Below are 20,878 nucleotides of genomic sequence, written 5' to 3' on the forward strand. Positions count from 1 at the left end.
CAAAGAATTCATATATAAAAGTGCTTCTCAAGTCTTCTCAAGTAACAGGCCTCAAGTCCGACTCAAGTCCCAAGTCGCTGACTGTTAAGTCCAAGTCAAGTCCCAAGTCTTAATCCATTTTATCAAATCAATGTCTCAGGTCCTAAAAATAGTGACTCAAGTCTGACTTGAGTCCAAGTCACGACTTGCAAGTTCCCGCCTCTGGTTATCTGCGTCAAGGATAGTTATGAGATACTGAGGTGCAGCTGCTCCTCATAGAGCACAATGCAACAGGGATTTTTAAAACTGTATGTATTTTTTGCTCATATAAACCTTAAGAAAAATAACTCAATTTTGACAAAATGTCAGATAGACCCTTATAATTCTAAAGGGATGATTTGTTGATTTTTTTGTTAGTTTTTTTGTTTGTTTGTTTTCAGATATGCAATTAATAAGAAAAATGTTTGTATGATATAATTACACTCTAGAATCTGTAATTGATTGACTGAATTCATGAACTGAACTATGTATAACAAAATCTGCATCAGACATCCACATGCTGCAGGACAGAGGACCCAGAGGAGTGACACTTTTATCTTGTGGGCTGTTACACTCCTCAAACTGCCCTGACACTGTATCTGATGAGCTGCACTGAGACTTTTGATTGAACTTTTCTAATATTATTGTATTTTACTGCTTAATGTACTTCAATCACCACACGGGGACAAAGAAAATTATATTGATTGACTGACTGACTGACATCTGCAGAACCGTGCCACTCATCTAACGGGTGTAATGTGAATGTGGTTTTGAGGATCTTGGCTCAGGATCCATTTCCATTGTTCAGTATACTTCATGTGTACATACCATGACTTCATTTATGGCAAACTTGTGGAAAACGTTTGGCCTAATTTTACATTTACCGTGATCAGTTGTTTTTCAGGCTCTTATATGAAGGAATGTTTTTATATAGCTGTTACAGATTGTGAATTATTACCTGTATTTTTTGTGACAGGAAGACAATAGAGACGTATTGTTTATAAAGACCTGTTCTGAGCCCATCTCACCTCCCCTCCATCAGCTCCTGTTTTCTCCTCTCTTCCCCCTCTCCCTGTCTCTCATTTTTCACCATTACGTCTGTGTGAGCTGTTGTTCTGTGTCAGTCCTTTTACAGCCTCTCCAGCTCTATACGCTTTCAACTGTGGGGTCTTAGCTGCTGTGCCTTGAAAGTTAAAAGACATGGCTCAATGCGTATCAAGGCTTTCTGTCAAATTACTGTCCTCTTCTGACTCTGGGGCATGCATATTTTGAGGCTTAAAGGTACAGTATGTAACTTTTCTAGAGGGGTATCTGTCACCTGCTTGTCACAGTGGAGATGTTTGGAGCCAAACTTTGCCTGGAATATGTACATTGGATTCATTCAATTACATAGATTTGTTTAATTGTTAGATAATACAGACAATGTGGCATTACTTTTTCCCCCTTTAAATGCATGTAATTTTTGTGTGTAAATTAAAAACATAATTATTTTTATCTGTATTTTAAACTTAAACTGGGATTCTTCTGGTGATACTCACTTTTGCCTGTTACGTTCATTAGGTTCCATTTTAGTTAAGTCTGTTTTGGTCCTGCTTGAAAGTGAAAGCCTCTTGTGGTCGGTTTACATCTGAGGTCACTCCGACCTGAGTTTGGTTGAGTCTAGTCCCAGTACACTGAAAAAATGGTCTGAGAGGGGTTGCTCAAATTGCAAAAACAAATTTGACAACAATAACATCACTTTTTTACGTTTCTCTGTCCAGCATGTTTAAATCTTACAAAGGTCACTTGATTGTGGCCGATGTGAGACCTGCAGGTTTTAATCAGGTTGAGGAAACATGACTTTATTATTTAATCTCTGGTGAGGCTCCTCCCTCTGGAATTCTCCTCCCCAAAACTTTTGGAGGGAAAATTCAAATATAACAGGGCACAGGAGAGTTCCAGGAGCAGAGGACACACAGTGTGGAGCAGGAGGATTATCAGAGCTGATCTGGAGGTGAGACTTTTTAAAGATTTTATTATGTGCTTCTCCGGCCTAGAATGTCGTCATTGTTAAAACATGTTTGTGGTGTTTTATTTGAAATTAGAGTTAATGTAAGGACAGCTTGAAACAAATTGTCTTTGACTGTCCATCTACAAGAGTGTGACACTTGTACTAAGATTTAAATGTGTTTGTTCCAGAGTCGTCTACAAACACAAGAGTGACGTCCAGAGCTCTGCTGGAGCTGTGGGGAAGTTCATGAATGTTATAGTTGATGTTTCAGAAAAAAGGAAGATGTTTGAGAACCAACAAAACACAGACCACAGATAAACAAAGTAAGTAAACTAAAATTATTTTAAAATTTTTCAAAATGTACTTCCTATTGAAACAGTTTTCGTGTTTCTACAGGGTGATGTGGCATTAGGAGGACTTTATACCAGATGCCCTCCCTGTTACTGTGTTTAGAGGAAGAAAAGCAGCACATGGTGAGTTTTGTTTCTGCAGATACAGTTCTAATGTTCTTGTGATTCTGTTCTGGTCCGTTATTGTAGCAATAAGTGCTTTAAATGTATTTAAACATGTACAACAGAGTAGATCATCAGAATGTGATCATCATGTGTTATTCCTGTGTCCACAGGCAGAGACCAGAGCTTCTTCACACTGTCCAGCTCCAAACTGTGTATCTCTGTCCGTGTGCTCTCTTTGTGTTTGATTCTGTTTAAGACAATACAGAACTGTGGAAAACTAAAGACTGTTTTTGTATTCTTTTACAGAATTAGATCAATTAAATTAAATTATACATACTTATACATTTCATGATAAGGTAACATAAGATAAATATGCATATTCAGCATGACTTGATCAAATTTCATCAACATGAAAAAGTGACATTCATGTTCTGAGAAAAATATGTGTAGAGGAGATCAAAATATGTTTCAAAGCCTAAACATAATTTTATTGCATGCAACCGCTTTCCATAACTTTTTTACGCAAATCCAGCAACCTTTTTTTTCCAGTGTGGTAAATAATGACCACAAGATCTCATTTTATTATTTATTATGTTATTCAAACATTTAGCAGAATTGTGTGTTTTAAATGTGCCTTTTGAGAGAGAAAAAAAAAAAAAAGATAGTAGTTACCACGTAGCTTTTTAGTCTCTGAACTACTCTTTGAACTAATTAGAATTTTACGAAAAGTCTATGGGAAAAATTTATCGAAAATTTATTTCCAGATGTGGAACCAACTTCGCTCTACAGTGAAGTAGGGCTGTAAACTGATCAAATTGTTGTTGTTTTTCTTTGTATTAATAAGAAGGGGGGGAAATCCAAAATTGTGATAAAATTAAGGATTTTTTGTTTATTTATTGATTATCATATCACCCATCCCTTTTTAGTTAAAGTGTTGATTTCATAATTATTTAGGCTGACAATGCAGTTTTAAAATCCTTTCAGTTCTCAAAATATTCTGGTGTTCATTTGTCCCATACACGCAGCTATCTTGTTACAGGAAAGCAGCCATAATGTATGCAGGGTCACATGACACTGTATGAGCCCTTTAAATAACCCATGACCAGTGGAAGCTCTTGAGGTGCAGCCCAGTCATGCAGAGGCTAACCCTGACCACATGTTCATATAACATGTCTTCTGTCATTGTCCTCCTCTTCCACTCACTGAGGAGCGCTTAGGAGCCGTCTCCATGGAGAGTGGAGAGGAGAGGTCTTTAGTGTTGGGAGTGCGTTCAAGGTCTGACTCAAGGTTAAGCTGATTTATGACATGAAGTCTTATGTTACTCCTGTCCCCATTGCGGTTACAGGCTTCCTTTACCCACTGATTGGTCCTTTTAAAATGAATGACATTAATGTGGCCGCCAGCTTCCTACTGTTTCTTTACACATGGAGCTAGAGTATACAAAATAATTATATCCAACAGGTAGAAGTCTTTATTTGCTTTATGTCAGACTATTAGACTAATTAAACAACAGAACCTACACATCAGTTGTCAGTTGAGATTTAGTTTGCTTGAAGCTGTCTGTAAACATACACTGAAGAAATGTAAATAGCGTACTGCACTGTCAAACTTTATAACAAAGAAAACAAATTCAAGGTGCACTGCGTAACTTGGTGGAGAGTATGTTACATGCTCATGTTTTCTGAGATATTATTGCTTTGCCTATAATGTTCCACAGTTTGGTATTAAAGGGACAATCTTGAATTTGGACATAGGATCTAATTTCCTAGTTAGCCAGAGTGTTGGAGACGTGTGGAGACACTATTTTAAATATTTTATCCAGTTCTTATATTTGCAGAGGTCGATGTAAATGTCTGTGTCGATAGAATAATGTTTCAAATAAAATTAACCTTGCATCGCATGAATCGTCACATGTTGAGGGACTATTTTCTCAGCAGCAGTGGAATTTTAATTTGTTGGTAAGAGAGGTGCTAGAGAGGTGGTATCAGTCCACCAATGACAAGCTTTCTATCAGGAAGTACAACTCACTGCTGCTCAGACAGAAATCCTTCAAATGCAAGATTGGTTTTACTTACTCAAATTGTTCTATCAACACAGACATTCACATCGACAATCTGGTGTAATAATTGTTTTGCTTTGGGTGTTTTGTAGAGTGGGTAAGAGTGTTTTTAGTGGCAGGATAACTATGGCCATTGACATGCACTAGCGACCTCTGCAAATTACAAGGACTGGATGGAATATTTTAAAAAGTGTCTCCACACGTCTCCAACACTCTGGCTCACTAGGAAATAAGGTCCTATGTCCAAAATTCTGGACTGTACCTTTAAACTTGTGGATGAGTAGATGGTGCCACCAATCCAACCCCCGTCAAATTAGAATGTGTGTTATTCAAGATATTTTTAGCAATGAAAAAATGTCTTTTTGAATAATTAATGCAATATATAGATCTATAGGTCAAAATGTAATGTCATACTGTGGAATATCACATGCTAAAACAACAGGATCTAAATAGAGACTCCATCAGAAAAAAATGACGTAACCTAGTCCACCCTTGACCCTTGTGACTTGTAGACATTTATATTTGTACAGTATACCAATTCTAACAGTTAATAAGTTTGATGGTATTAAAACATATTCATAACTTTGAACTTTAGAAGCTTAAAATAGCTCCTATTTTTAGACTCTAGCTTAACTGGATGATAAGAAGCACACATTTCAGCAGCGATTGCCACATCAATCATGTCTAATTTGAGCATCTTGACATGCACTGCTCTAATGCTTCCTTTGGCAGTGCATTATTTACATTAGCACCAGTTTGATTGGTGTTTGCATACATGTTTAACACTGAAGGATGGTGTCAAGTAGTGATCTTACAACCAGCAGAAGCAATGTTAGAATCAGTGTAAATAGCAATGTAATTATCAGCAATCATTCAGTAATTACGGCATTCAAAGTAGTTGTTTTGAAGTAGCAACAACACAAGTAGTAAAAAAAAGTAGTAAAAGAGCAACGATATTAGGGGGGGTTACTATGATTAATTGAGATTCAGAAGCAGGACCACGCCTCAACCTCCACTCCAGCCAACCACAGTTTATCTCAACCACACCTTTGATTTCCCAGAAGCCCTATTTATACAGCCTATCCCAACAACACCGTCCGTGTCAGCGCTCTTGACCCCCTTTCCATTCGTTCATCAGTTCCTCCATCAACTCCTTAGCTCATTCCTTATTTACTGTCTTAATCCATCTTTTGGGGGTTTCAATTCATCTGGGGACCATTTTGGATTGGAGATTATGCCCCCACCCTGAATCTCCATCACATCTATCAACTGTCAATAAATATCATTATTGTATTCCGTTGTTGTGGCGTGGTCTTCGCTAGTGAACTGGAGTTAATGATTAACTGAGATTCAGGTGCTGGACCACGCCTCAACCTCCTCTCCAGCCAACCACAGCTTATTTCAACCCCTCCTTCAATTACCCAGAAGCCAAATTTATACAGCCTATCCTGACAACACCGTCCATGTCAGCTCTCTTGACAATCTCCCTCCCACCAGTGTCTTTCGCCCATCCTTCAGTCCAAAGACAGCATCTTCAAGGAGGGGTGTTCCGATTCAGCGGGGTGATCATTTTGGATTGGAGATTGTACCCCCAGCCTGAATCTCCTCCCAGCCATCACAGCTATCCACCGTCAATAAATGTTGTTATCGTATTCCATTGTTGTGATATGGTCTTTGCTAGTGAATAGTCATTTAGTATGATGTTAAGCTGAATATTCATGGGTTTCAGCTTCAACTGTTTTTGAGTTTTTAGTTCTTTTCACAATCCCAAAGACTATATTTTGTTTAGATTTTTTTTCTTCACTCTATAAATGTGTAGACAGGAGTTTTCCAGATGTTGTTGATGTGGTTGCTTCTTGACCATTACAGAACTTATTAGATCTTTTTGGTCACATAATTAAATTGTCATGTGAAATTCGCTGGATCCGATACTGGCTTCCTTATAACTGATGTAATAAGACTATTTACTGGTCGGAGTTGGTCCAGAAAATCTACTAAAATTTGAACTTTTATTTATACAAAGTTGTGTGTAGTTACTTGAGGGATAAATAACAGCTACATGACATATTTGGATCAGTTTTGTCTTTTTAAGGAAATAAATGTTGTTACGAGTCTGTACACTACTTAAAGCTGTAGTATCGGAATTGATATCAAAAATGAAAAAGCTGGATCAGCGCATCCCTAAAGTGCATGTAGTTTAGTCCTGGTGTTAATGCATATACAGTATGTCGACCGTAATGAACATTATGGTGCTGTAATAATTCACCATGTCTCTTTGCTGTCATACAACACAGTGGGACCTCTATATGGGACAGAAACCAATTGCCTTGTGACAGACAATGAAATGTGAGGCTTTTTGTGTCCTACAAGTGGAAAAAACACATTCATAATTCAGCGTTAGAAGCTTTCTCTTGTCTGACAAAGAAAAGATGTTAACCCCCTGTGCACTGTGACCCCATCCCACATCTGTCTCTGTGCTGTACTGTCAGGGCAAGAAGAGTGTCAACTAGAAAGTGAACATCTCTGGGTTTGAATGTTACGCTAAATGCTGCTTTGTTGTGTTTTGTAATCTATAGTTTGTGTAATCTTTTTTTTTTTTTTTTTTTTATCATGTCAGAGCTTTTTTTCATTATAACCTAAAGAACAGAATCTACCTCACACTGAAACAATCAGCAACAATCAAGCAAGCAGAGTTATTTATTACTTATTCATCAGCGTTTCTTAAACTGTGGTATGTGTAGGCCTGTCACAAAAATTACTATATATTTCGAGGCTCAGTATTTATCATTGGTACTTCTTCTTTGCACTAGTGGGGAGATTATTGCCCATTTTTATGAAATAAGCTAAGATTTGAGCTTTTGAGGGTCGAATAAATAACTTCTATGGCTAATTATCAGTTAATTCTAGCATTTATTTGCTGCAGCTCAGGCCTTTTAATGGCACTGTTTATTAAAAACTGGTTTATTGGGATTATCCTGCTTTGTGACAGTGGCATAAAGTAGTAATTTACTGTAGCATATCTCTGTTGCATTACAGCCTGCTTAAAAATTGTTATTCTGTCAGGCCTAGGTATGTGCTCCTTCAGGTGGTATGTGATTTCCTCTGCAGTTAAAACAATATCAGCGAATTTAGACTTAAATTATTCTACAACAGCAACAGGATGATCTGGTAGAGCTGCACTTTGTTGCTGTATGTCGCAACATCAGCTTCCATTGGGCTCCACAAGTTTCCAACTCGGAGGTCAGCGGACATTCTTTAATTAATCGTTTTAGATCAATGATCCACGGATGTCGTAACTATTATAGAACAAACTGTAGTAGCCAGAGAGTTGATGATAAGACACTAGAGTTTTAATGCAGGAGAAGTTTATTAACCATCAGTACGAACTATAGACTGTAAAAAGAAATGGACTAAAGGAGTGTGACTTCACCCATATCATTTGACTCCAAGTCAAATGAAGCTCAGGCTAGCCTCCTTAGGAATAGGAATTTATTTACAGACAAAATAGCAAAATATAAGCACCATGATCATGTGGACCGGGTTAATGCGAACATTTTAAAACCAAAATGCCGATGCTCACTGCAGCAGTCACAGAAGTGGAGCGATATTTTTCAATGTAAAGTCAATTGGGGTCGATGGAGCCGGAAGTGCGCCCATGTTCACTTCCTGTTTGGAACGTGGTGTCTAGTGGGTTAGCTATGTCCATTTATATACAGTCTATGATACAGATCCAGCACTCAGAAACATGAACCCTCAAGACAATGTGATGGTGCAGTCCAGTCTGGTTATGCTTTTGTGTTCCTTCAGTACAGCACAGCAATTAAATTTCTCTAATAATACCTATATAGCAGACAAAAGTACAACATTAAGTCTTCTTTAACACTTTACAAGGGCTTTATTTTGTTATTTTGCATTTCTTCGGATTTGGAATTCATAAGTAGCCCTGTGTGTGCTGGCACTGCTAACTCAAATTAACTGCTTTGAATTCTGATTTTGTTTGCGTCTCCCATTCCCATCTGTTCCATCTACTGCAAAACGGATTGCAGATCTTGTAGTATGGCACCAAACTTACTTTCTTCTAATTTTCTATCGACATAACTTTTCCGGTTGTTTTGGATAATAAAAAATGTAGCTGGAGCACAGTGAAACAACTTCTTACAGGAACCATGTACAATGTTTGTTTAGACATATTAAAGTTTCAGTATTATTGCACTGTTTTGCTTTTGGAGGTGAAGGACATCGCTAGAAAATGAAAAAGAAAATGATACTGCTTTACTTTCTTGTCCCTACCCAGCAGATAATTAGGTCTACTGGGCCAAAATAACACGATTCATATGTAAACCAAACAGTGGGTTGAGCTTTTGTTATTTTTATTGGAGCAAGATTCAACTGTTTTCTTTGTATTATTATTTTAGTGAGACTCATACACATTTTCTGTTTGGGCCTGACATTATAACTACGCTATCACTCTTGTAGCAAATTGTGTGTAGGCCCCATAATGGTAGCAGAAATAGAAGTAGCACAAGTTGCAGTAGTTAAAGGTACTATATTACTCAAAATTAAGACTTGTGATTTTGCAGCCATCTTATAATTTTATTATCTCTTAAAAAATATACCCAGAGTTGTATTTTGTTTCATTCACAGATGTTTGAGTAATGTCTATCTACATCTCCAAATTTCAAAATGCGATGGTAGTTTTTACGTTAGCACCTTTTAGCTTTTGTTTAGTAGAAATTGGAAATTCCAGGGCTGAGATTCTCCAAATGATTCTAGTGAAAGTGTATGGAGTTTAAAAACACAGTGGAGCACTTCCTGTATAACCACATTATATCACAAGACAGTTTTTTGTAAGAAAAACTCAAAAATATGCAGGATTTGTGTGTTAAACATGTGTGAATGAAACAAAACACAACTCCAGGTCAATTTTTGATGAGTAATCAAACACAGTAATACAGGCTCTTGAAGTATTAATTGTCCAAATATTTGTAGTTGTAGCCATGTTGTTCCAGCCAGGCTGGTGCCACCTATTGACACCTATTGACAATTTCAACTAGGTCACGAATCACTAAAAAAACACTAGTGACTAGATGGTTTGCAAGAACCCCAGAAGTTGTAGACTGCGCACCAGCCAATTAGGGAAGAGCTGAGATGTCAAGCTCAAGCACAAGTCTGGGTCCCTTTTGTGGTAAAGCACAAGAGTAAACAAAGAGGTCAAGATGGATCTAAACGAAGCCATACATTCTGTGTTGGCAACAATTCCCGAGATTGAGGATTTAAAACCGGAACAAAGAGAATGTTGGTGAATTTCATCAAGAGGAAAGACGTTATTGCTCTTCTTCCTACAGGATTTGGTTCATTACCTATGTCACGACCAAATAGCAGCGACTGGTCAAATTTAAAAAAAAGTACCCGCCTACTGTCGAGCAAATGAATCCTAATGCTGTGAGGTCAGACGGTTTCCACGAAATGAAACCGGCTGATGAATCAGGCTAATGTTGTTCAGTGATAATTATAGTATCTGTTTTGGTCACTGTAGATGGAAAAATACTTTAATACTTACCAAAAACATGTTTAAAGCAATTCATACATTTTAACTTCAGATTGTCTTTCTATTTGTCTTTCTATAAAGTCACATTGAGCTGGCAGTGCTGAAACAACAGAACACCCATTTCAAACAGAGGCCAGACTAAGCCATCATTGACCCTTGGATCAGAGATAGTCATACACAGGAGATAAGGCGGGCTGTTCTGGCTGTGACTCTTGTGTCAAAAAAAAAAGGCGACAAGTGCAGAGCTTGTGTAACAAATGGAGCATCACGCGTACGCTGGAGGAGGATGCTGTTAAGCCCCCACGGGTCGAAAGTCAGGGTGAGGGGAGGAGGAGCCGCCCTGAGGGAATAGAGAGGAGAAAGTGCATGTGAATGTGAAAGAGTATTCATGCCACAGGAAGCGGAGGAACTCTGCATCCATTTAAGTTTATGTATTTGTGTAGCCCTCGGGGAATTACATATAGCCTTTTCCACATAAATCCACCACATACATTTCCATAGGTCTGTCATGTTCAATATATAATATATGGAACAATATATTTTGTGGGTGTATATTTAACTTGAGTTCTTTTTCTTTGTACTAGTGAGAAACTTTTTTGTTATTTTTCTCTACTACAATGAGATTTGAGCTGTAGAGGGTTGAATTATAAACTTCTATCCTCAAAATATACAATTTAAGTGTTTCATTCTGTTATTTATTGCAGGTGCAGCTCCTATTTTTTAACAATATTGTACGTTTAGAATACTTTTGGGGGATCATTTTGCTTTATGGTTTGGCTTCAGTGTTATTAGTTATAGTCTATATTTATTTCTGCAATATATCACACTTCAAAATTTGTTATTGTTACAGGTCTACATATAAATATGGTATTAGATTAAGCAGATTTAAGCAGATTTATTTAAATATTTGTTTTGGATCAACATTTATAATTATGCTTTATATAGCGCTTTTCCAGAACTCAAAGTTGTTTTACAGTTTGGTGCATTGTAGGGGGATGTAACAATAACTGAAATATCGTGATATCGTATCGTCAAAGAACTACTTAGACTATGATCTTTTGCTCCATTTCAGTGTAGATTGCATAAAGAAATAACACTTGTAAGCACTTTTAAGTCTTAGTTCTTTCTATTAAGTCTTACGTCAAGGCATTTTAAGAGGAAAAAGTCGCATATTAACAGTTTTGTTAGCGTCCACAAAATATTGCAATAAATATACTGTGAGATGTATATCGTGAAAATATCGTACCGAGAGATTTGGATATTGTTACATCCCTAATCATGAGCCTCCCCACCATATCATGAGCTTTCTCAGGATATCACAATAAATATCGTACCGTGAGGTTCATACCGTGATGATATCGTATCGTGAGACTTGGATATCGTTACACCCCTATTATTCATATTAATTGTAAAATACAACTGTAGCCACAGCTGCCCAGGCCGACTGATAGAAGCAAGTCTGCCATTGGCCCCTCCGACCAGCACCAATCACTAACATGCTCACACACCACAGCCATACTAGGCAACGTGGGTGAAGTGTCATGCCTAAGGACTCAAAAACAGTATGCAGTGGATTAAAACCACTGCCACCCAACCGCAGTCTCCCATTAGAGTACCAGTACACTCAAGGCCCTATAACCTGTTAAAAGTTTCTGAGATCTGGCCACAAAAACTGTATTTGGACATATTTACCCCCCATTTGGCAAACCTCTGGACTCCCTTTCCCCATTGTCCCACCAGTTTTAGCATTCATTACGTATTCTGTGTGATCTTATGCCATCAAAATATTAAAACACTCTCTAAAATACAGCTCTGACAGTTTCTATTGAAAGCCAGGTTAACATTCCTGGAGAGAAAATTCCCATGGTGTAAGAAACCATAAACAATTCCATGTCTTTTGTGAACACCTGCTGGAGAATAAATATCCCTGAGGCAGTCCTTGGAGAAATCTCACTGTTTGAAAGAAGCCATCACTTTTGGCTGTGTGGGCCGCTGCCGTGACAACCCCACTCCCCTGGACCCAGTCACAGAGTTTGTCAAATACAGACCCATAGGACATTCACATTAACAAAGCCATTTTCTGGAATTAAGATGATGGAAATGCTACTCTAACGATCTGACAGTACTAATTGGAAAGAGATTTATTACCAGCTTATCGCACTCAAACACAAGCCTGTTAGCCGCCATTATAATACAAATTTAAAATCTAGTGAAATGTTTTACTAATTTGCAATGCTAACCTTTAAGATCCTGTTGTGCAAAATGGATTCTCTTGAGCTTTAAGCCATGTTAGAATGTTGTTACCTCAAACATAAAACATACCTGGAGCTGTGTTTTGTTTCATTCACACATGTTTGAGTAATCATGGTTTATTTGTCTGCATCTCCAAAGCTCAAAATGCTCTGTGGCATTATGTAGTAGTAGTTTTCCAGTTAACATCGACCTTTTAGTTCATTAGAGAGTGGCGATTCCAGTCCTAAAATTTTTCAAATATTCTAATGAAAGTGTAAGGAATTTAAAAACACAGTGGAGCCCATCTTGTAATACTATATGACATCACAAGGTGGTGCAGAGTGTTTCCAATTTGTGAGAAGAAGAAGACAGCATAAACTGAAAAAAGGTTGCTGGATTTGCATAAAAAAAATATATATATATATATAAATAAATAAATAAATAAATAATAAAATATGGAAAGCAGTTGCTGCAATAAAATTATGTTTAGGTCCTGAAACTTATTTTGATCCCCTCTGCACATAATTTTCTCAGAACATGAACGTCACTTTTTCATGTTGTTGAAATTTGGTCAACTCAACCTGAATATACATATTTATCTTATGTTACCTTATCATGAAAATTTGCCTTTTTATGGTTTTATTTGTTTATGTATAATTTGCATTCTGTCAACACAATTATTTTAACATGCAACATCAAATATCCTTAAAGGGTTTTTAAGTAAAAGAATACAAAAACAGTCATTGTTTTCCACAGTTTTGTATTGTCTTAAACAGAAACAAACACACAGAGAACACAGGTACAGGGACACAGATTTTGGAGCTGGACAGTGTGTGGACTTATTCCAGTGAAGACTTCTGGTCTCTCCCTGTGGACACGGGAATAATACATGATTACATTATGATGATCTACTCTGTGTTGTGCATGTTTAAATATACTTGAAGCACATAATCCTCTTTGATGCGCACGGTGTGTCCTCTGCTCCTGTAACTGTGTCCTGCTACTACTGAATTTTCCCTCCAAAGGTTTGGGGGATGGGAATTCCAGAGGGAGGAGCTTCACCAGAAATTATAATAAAGTTATGTTTCCTCAGGCTGATTAAAACATGCAGGTCTAACATCAGTCACAATCAAGCGACCTTTGTAAGATTTAAACATGCTGGACAGAGAACCATAAAAAATTCATGTTATTGTTGTCAAATTTGTGTTTGCAATTTGAACACCGCCTCTCAGACCATTTTTTCAGTGTAAATATGCAGGGTTTGTGTTAATAACCTTGCCTTGTCAAAGAGTTTAAATACCTGGGACTGACGTTGGACCCGACATTGACATTTAAAAAATACATTAAGTGCCTTACTAAAACTGTTAATTTTAACTTAGTGAATTTTAGACAAGTAAGACCTTTTATGACTTTATATGCTGCATGAATGTTTTTACACTCCATGATTCTGTCCCATATAGAATACTGCATAACCACATGGTCACTCGCTGCTGGCACAACACTCAAACCCATCGAATCACTTTTTTAAAAAGCCATAAAAATACTGGACAAGAAACCATTCTCATTTCACCACTGTACTATTTTAGACAAGTATAATTTGCTTAATTTTAATAATTTTATTGGTTTTAAATATGGATGTTTTGTCTATAAAGTTTGCATGGACTTGCCCCTTCTCCATTACAGGATTTTATTAAAGTAAAGACTGTGAGTGGGATGGGAACTAGGGCCACAGCCCGGGGGAACTGTTACGTCCCACAAAGATGCACAACATTCGGACAATGTGTGTCTCAGTCAGAGGCACAAAATTTTGGAACAGTCTGCCACTATCAAATAGAGAAACTTCAACTCTTGCCACCTTCAAGTCCTACTTAAAAGAGTGGCTAAAGAAAAACCAGACTTGTGGACACTTTTAGTATAGATTTGTTACTTGTTTTTGCTTTGTTTAAATTTGTGGTGTTACCTGCCTATATAGGGACTACAGATGGAAATTAGCAGTCTTGCTATAATCTGTCATATTTACACTGCAATGTTGTAGATGTTCATTAATATGCACTGTCCCTATTAAATAAATAAATAAATGAATAAAAAATAAGTAACTTGCAAGGACATGAGATTTATCAGATGTGAAAAATAAGGTTCAAAGTGGATAAGTGGAAGGAATGTATGCCGTTTTTGTTTATAGTAATATACATCATAATAATTTTGGATTTTATAAGAGGTGAACAACATCCCAAAAACGCCTCTGAATCCTTACAGGAGGCTGTTTCATCAAAAGGCCATTAATGTGTAGCCACCTTTCAATTACATTTTCACTACTTGTATAGTGGAATACAATGTTGTCAACACTCCATACATCTGCGTCTGTAGAAATAAAGCTAAAGTGCCACAGAGGGAGCTCAGAGGGCGCACGTGACGAATGACTGCCGAGGGAACAGGGACCCAGCCTCTTACATGGATCACGTATAGCGAGACCAAGCAGGGAGTTGTGTTTCACTTAACCGGAATGGATGGAGCAGAGACGCAGAAGTGGAGGGACAGAGGATGAAGGATGAGTGGGAGGAAGTCCGAGGGAGCGGGACAGAGAATGAGTGATGAGGAGGAGGAGAGAGGGAGGAAGAGGACAGGAAATAGATGAGGTGCAGAGACGGGAACAGTGAAGAGTGGAGAGGCCAGTGAGAGACAAGAGAACTAGAGAAATAATGTACATCAATGTGACCTCGTGATGGGATGGGTTTTATCATTATGTGTTGGAAATGAAAGTGGCTGTCATAACGTTATGGTTGTTTTTCTGTCGTTATGGTTGTTTTTCTGTTTGTATCAGTCACCTAAAAGTGTAGAAGTTTAAAAATGGTGAAGGTTGGAGTTACAAAAATGGTCTGGGTAAAAAAACACAAAAAACTGTTGTGTAACTTTTCTGGTGGAGGGTCCGTCAAATGCTTTTTTTTATCTATGGAGATGCTTTGTCTGGAATGTTTCTCAGTATGATATTTAACCTTTTATCTTCATGGAGACCAAACCAGATCAAGTTACATGTCAGATCTGTGGAGAGGCGACCCCGCTCACAGTCAGAATGCATATTTTTTTAAGTATTTCTGAGCTATTATACCACCCCTAATGTAATAAATGTAAGGTAGTGCTGTCATAGTGTGGAACTTTCCCCCAAACAAAAAGTTACATGATGCACCTTTAATACAAGTAAATTGGATTACACACAATTTTACATAATGATTCAGAATATTTTATCATCTTAAACTGTCAAACAACAGCTCCTTGTGTTCGATTAATATTTTAAAAACTTTTAATAAGATTCTTTAAAACTATAATGTGTAATTTTCTGAGACTGAAGTAGAAAGTTAAAACCATACTTTGGAACATTCTCCATGGAGATAGCAATTAAAATATATTTATTATAGTAACAATTAGCCCTGTCTTGTATACTGTTGTAATGGCTTTTCAAACTTTGTATAACTTTTAGAGAATATTACAAGTTGGCAAAGTGAGGTGAGGAAAAGTATTAATTTCAAAAGCCTTTGAGCACATATTTACTGTATCGAGTGTACATTTCTTTGTCACTACTTGCAATGAAACATTATATATGCAAAACCAATGTATGAGGAAGGCTGCAAAATGGATGTAAATGAAAAACGTAAACATGCAGGAGTTGTAATGTATTCAATTATATTTCTTTAAACAACAACATCGACTATAGACATTTGCCTCAGTGAGTCTACCCAAGGGCAGTTCTGACCACATCAGTAGCTTACCACCACCACCAAGTATGGAGTGAATAAATAATGCAAGAAACTGTAAAGTGACTTCTGGGAAAAAAGGATTCATGCATTATTGCTGTTTTTGAGTGGGTATGGTCACCTCTAATCACTTCCAATGGTCTTAGACATGTAGAGGTAGAAAAATAGCCATTCAATCCATGTTCAAAACTTACCACTATGTTATAATGCTGTTACCTCTTTAAACAACATTCCTGGAGGTGTGTTTTGCATGGACCAAACAGAAAGGCAAAGACAAGGTATAAAAATAAGCTTAAATTTAATAAAGTTTAAAAAATAATAATTTAACAAAGGCTCAAATTAGGCAAATCATTAACAAAAAGCCTGTGGTAACTTAGGATCAAACGCAACAGAACAAAACTAACCCGACAAAGAGCAGGGGTGTTTAAATACATGAGAACCAACTAAAACTGAACACAGGAGGGGGAAATTACACTAAATAATTAACTGAAATTACTAACTTAATCAAAATAACAAGGCAAATAAGTATAATACAGAACATATTAAGTGTTAATTAAGTGACCTTAAACAAACTAGACAAACAAACTTAGTAAAACAAATTAAATAGTGCTCCCCCTTTTGTTTGGCATGGATGGACTCTGCCAAGGGTCCACTCCAGTCCAGCCACTCAAACAAACAAAAAGAACAAGTGTAAGTAAATAATTCAGACTTATACTAAAATATGTGCACCCAAATTAGAATATAAGTCTAAATAAAGGAATTAAATAATGTGCCGTAATTAACTTAATGTAAATGAAATGAAATGAAATAATACTAACACTGTGGAGTGGTGGCAGAGGTATCCACCACAATCTCCAAAAATCTAAATGCTCTGTTCCACCTTTTGTTCAGTTGAGACTGGCAATCCCATGGCTAAAATCAATATCAGTGATTCTAGTGAAGGTGTATGGAGTTTAAAAACACAGTAGAGCACTTCCTTTATTACCACATGACGTCACAAGGTGGAGTGTTTTCTGTTTGAGAAGAACTCATCTTAAATATGTAGGGTTTTGTTTGTTAAATATGTGTGAATGACACAAAACACAACTCCAGGTATGTTTTAATGAAGAAACAACATTATAACATCAGAAAATAACATAATATAGGGGCCATTTAAGCTCCATTGACACCTCTTAAATCCAAAGTAACTCATAGTGTTGGTTTAGGACCCAGCCATGCATACAACTTAACAGGTCAGCAAAGTCGATGTACAACTTGACACCACTTAGGCTGTTTATCATGTCCATGCTCTCCCTTTCCCTGCACTTACTGAACAGCCACTGTCAGCTGCTCTCCTGATGTCAGATTAATCTTTAAAGCCCTCCCTAATGAAATCACTGATTGATCGTGCGACTGTTTTATCTATCAGTCCAGCGCCAGTGGTTCTCACATACCCAGTGACTGTAACTCATGATTTATTAATTAGCAAAGGTGATTATCTGACCTGTGTTTTTGTCCTCTCCCTGTCTCCTCCATCACCTCTTTGCTCATTTGTCTTTCTCCGTGTCAGACCTCCTCTCCTTTCATCTGTAACTGCCCTTAACCAGTATTCTTTCTTCTTGTCTTCCCCAGGGCGAGTGCTCCACCAAGTGCTACAACATGTTCATCATTGAGACGGTGTGTGTGGCCTGGTTCTCCCTGGAGTTTATGCTGCGCTTCATCCAGGCTCAGAGCAAACTCGACTTCCTGCGCGGACCCCTCAACATCATCGACGCCATGGCCATCCTGCCCTACTACGTCTCCCTGGTGGTGACGGAGAAGGAGCCCGGCACGGAGCACGACAAACCTGGAGGAAAGGGGTATCTGGATAAGTTGGGGTTGGTGCTACGGATCCTGCGGGCACTGCGGATCTTGTACGTGATGAGGTTAGCGCGCCATTCGCTTGGGTTACAGACTCTGGGGCTGACGGTCAGAAGGAGCACGCGGGAGTTTGGTCTGCTTTTGCTGTTTCTCTGTGTGGCCGTCACCCTCTTCTCCCCGCTGGTCCACCTAGCCGAAAGTGAGCTCACCGGGACCCATGACTTTAGCAGTATTCCCGCATCCTATTGGTGGGCTATCATCTCCATGACGACCGTGGGCTATGGCGACATGGTGCCCAGGTCCATCCCAGGGCAGGTGGTGGCTCTCAGCAGCATTCTCAGTGGGATCCTAATCATGGCCTTCCCCGCTACCTCCATCTTCCACATGTTCTCCCGCTCGTACCAGGAACTCAAGATGGAGCACAAACGACTGTTCAAGGAGGAGTGCGCAGCCGCTGCCGCCGCCGCCGCTGCCACCGGAGAGCAGCTGTTGGAGGTGGGAGGGGACCTGGGCAGGAGAGGGGGTGGAGAGGCGGGGGCGGAGGACTCTGCTCCAACCGGACTACACCTGGAGAAGGACGGGCTGCACTCACTGGATTCCCTGGCCCTGCTGGGGAAAGGAAACAACAACCACACTCTGCCACCAGCAGCCTTCTGAACTCCAATGACTGATTCAATCCTTAACTTCCAATACATGAATGCCCCTTTAGTATGTGCACAGAAGAGGCCTGATGGAGAATTCTCTCAAGAGATCTTAAAGGTGCACTGTGTAACTTTCTGGTGGAAGATCTTGTCTTCATTGAAATGTTATTGCTTTGTCTTGAATGTCAGTATGTACAGTCTGGCATTAAACTCATCTGTATCCATGGAGTAAAACAATAGAAACTGAATAAATGCAACATGGATGAGCTTAATGCCACAATGTGAAACCTTTCAGGCAAAACAATAATATCTCCATTGAAACAAGTTTGTGGCCCTTTATGTTTCTCCTGGAATCATTCGCTGGTCTTAGGCCTGTCATGATAATTACTATATCGACTTATTGTTCAAGAAATGAAAGATGAGACAGTATTTATTTTATTTTTTTTAAATCAGTATTTATCATGAATACATTTTTGTTCTTTTATTGTTTTATTGTTTTATTTATTGTCTTATCATATCTTATATGATAAGATTTAAGTAAAACGTTTAACAAGTAACTTCTATGACTCATTATAAACGCAAACTAAGAACTAAAGTGTTTCATTTTGCTGTTTATTTATTGCAGCTCGTGATTTTTTAACAGTATTGCAGCTTTAGAATATTTTTATGGGTTTAAATCAGCTCTTGACTTATTGTGTCAGCGGGATAAATTTGTTTAATTTATCATCTATATTTTCTTCAGCAATATATGGCACTTCAAAACGAGTTATCATGACAGGCCTGCAGAGGGGTTCAATTTCAATTTGTTAATCTGGATGCCTATGTTTGCTATCAACAAGGATATGAGAATGCTAAATAATACATTCTTGTACAGAGAGCTTGTTCAGATGTGTGCATATGTGAAAGGGGCTTATGTGTTACATGCATTCAATTTATTTATGGAGCCATCCATACTACAGCAACAAAAATGAGGAGATGAAATATTCCTGTATCCTTTGGCCCACTGACTGTATTGTACCACCCGAACAGCACAGGATGAACTACTAATGATATAAATCCCTTTAAAATTGGATTTTCTAGCTTTTCTCAGACCAATAGTGACTGCTTCCATGCACATGCAATATCCAACCCAAAGTTGCTTTTCCTTCACTGTGACAATGACTGCAACCGTTTTATTTGCATCTTGATATGTTGCCTATAGAATGATTTTAATATATTCGCTACTTTCTTGCCATGATCTCAAGAAGTGCTCCTCGTAGGTTTTTTTTGAGAAGCCTGAAGCCATTTTTCTGATAAAATATGTAACTAATAGTTTTAACATATATTCATCTTTCTCTAAGTATATGTTTGTATGCTTGACGGATTCTGTGCAATGAAGCGAAGTCGGAAAGGAGTGAAAAGAAATATTGTTTTATATTTGAGATGAAAGAGAAAGTAGAATGTGTGTGTTGCAGTGTGAGGGTGAGTGAATGAGACATGAATAAACACTAACAACCATGAAATGTACTTTGCAACGCTCCAAATAAAAGCTCCCCTAGTAATCTGAACAAAATCCAATTTCTGAGTTGACAATTTTATTTATTTATAGATAAGCCTATATACTTTTTTTTTTTTCTTTTTTTCCTATCCTAAAGGATGACAGTGTAATCTTCTCGACTGACTCCGAATGCCTCATCAGGAAACAGCTGTAAGTATTGAACATGGATTCTATGAAAATCCGCCTCTTGCATCAGCTCTTTGTCACCACATGCACGGTATAAAGCAATTTCAATAATATTTGTTTTTGCCTTTTCTGTGAGATTTTAGTTTTTCTGGTAAGTCAAATCCGAAGATTTCAGATTGTGAAGGCACGCAGACACCAGATGTGGATGTAATCTCGATTTAAATCTGGATTATTGCTCCCAAGAATGGGTTACGGCAACTACAACTTCACTTGATCCAGTCGCTTTCAATTTATTTTCCTCAAATTCTAGGATGGATTAGAAAAGCTTTATTGTTGGTTTGTTATTGTTATCAAATAAATATTGTCTAAATTATTCATATGTTACAGCGAGAATATATGAAACGGAAAAATGCCTCTGTGGGAACATATGGCTCTGCATGTTTCACTTGAATAAAGCAAACCAACTTTGCATGATGGATTACGCAGATTAATGCTATTATCCATTGTTTTGAGAAATGCTAATATTTTAAAACCGCTCTCCTCACATGGTGATTATATAGGGATATAACACATGGAGCTCATTTTACAGAGATTATTCCTTAAGCATATGACAAATCCAAATTACCATAGGGGTAGAAGAGAGTTAGGAACTGCTGTTTTTACCATGAAATCTAGTGTGGGTTT

The 20,878-nt window shown here is 37.8% G+C and overlaps 1 protein-coding gene across 1 annotated transcript in view; it reads left to right on the forward strand.

Annotated features, from left to right (window-relative positions):
* kcng4a (potassium voltage-gated channel, subfamily G, member 4a) overlaps nucleotides 1–20,060 on the forward strand; it is a 53,529-nt gene extending 33,469 nt beyond the window's left edge. Inside the window, 1 exon segment of the mRNA XM_020935060.2 lies at nucleotides 17,663–20,060. Coding sequence (XP_020790719.2) covers nucleotides 17,663–18,547 — 885 coding nt within the window. The 3' untranslated portion in view covers nucleotides 18,548–20,060.
* The last annotated feature ends 818 nt before the right edge of the window (nucleotides 20,061–20,878 follow it).

The sequence above is a fragment of the Boleophthalmus pectinirostris genome, unplaced genomic scaffold (genome assembly GCF_026225935.1).
Source record: "Boleophthalmus pectinirostris isolate CB_2022bp ecotype Guang Dong unplaced genomic scaffold, ASM2622593v1 HiC_scaffold_2, whole genome shotgun sequence".
Taxonomy (NCBI): domain Eukaryota; kingdom Metazoa; phylum Chordata; class Actinopteri; order Gobiiformes; family Gobiidae; genus Boleophthalmus; species Boleophthalmus pectinirostris.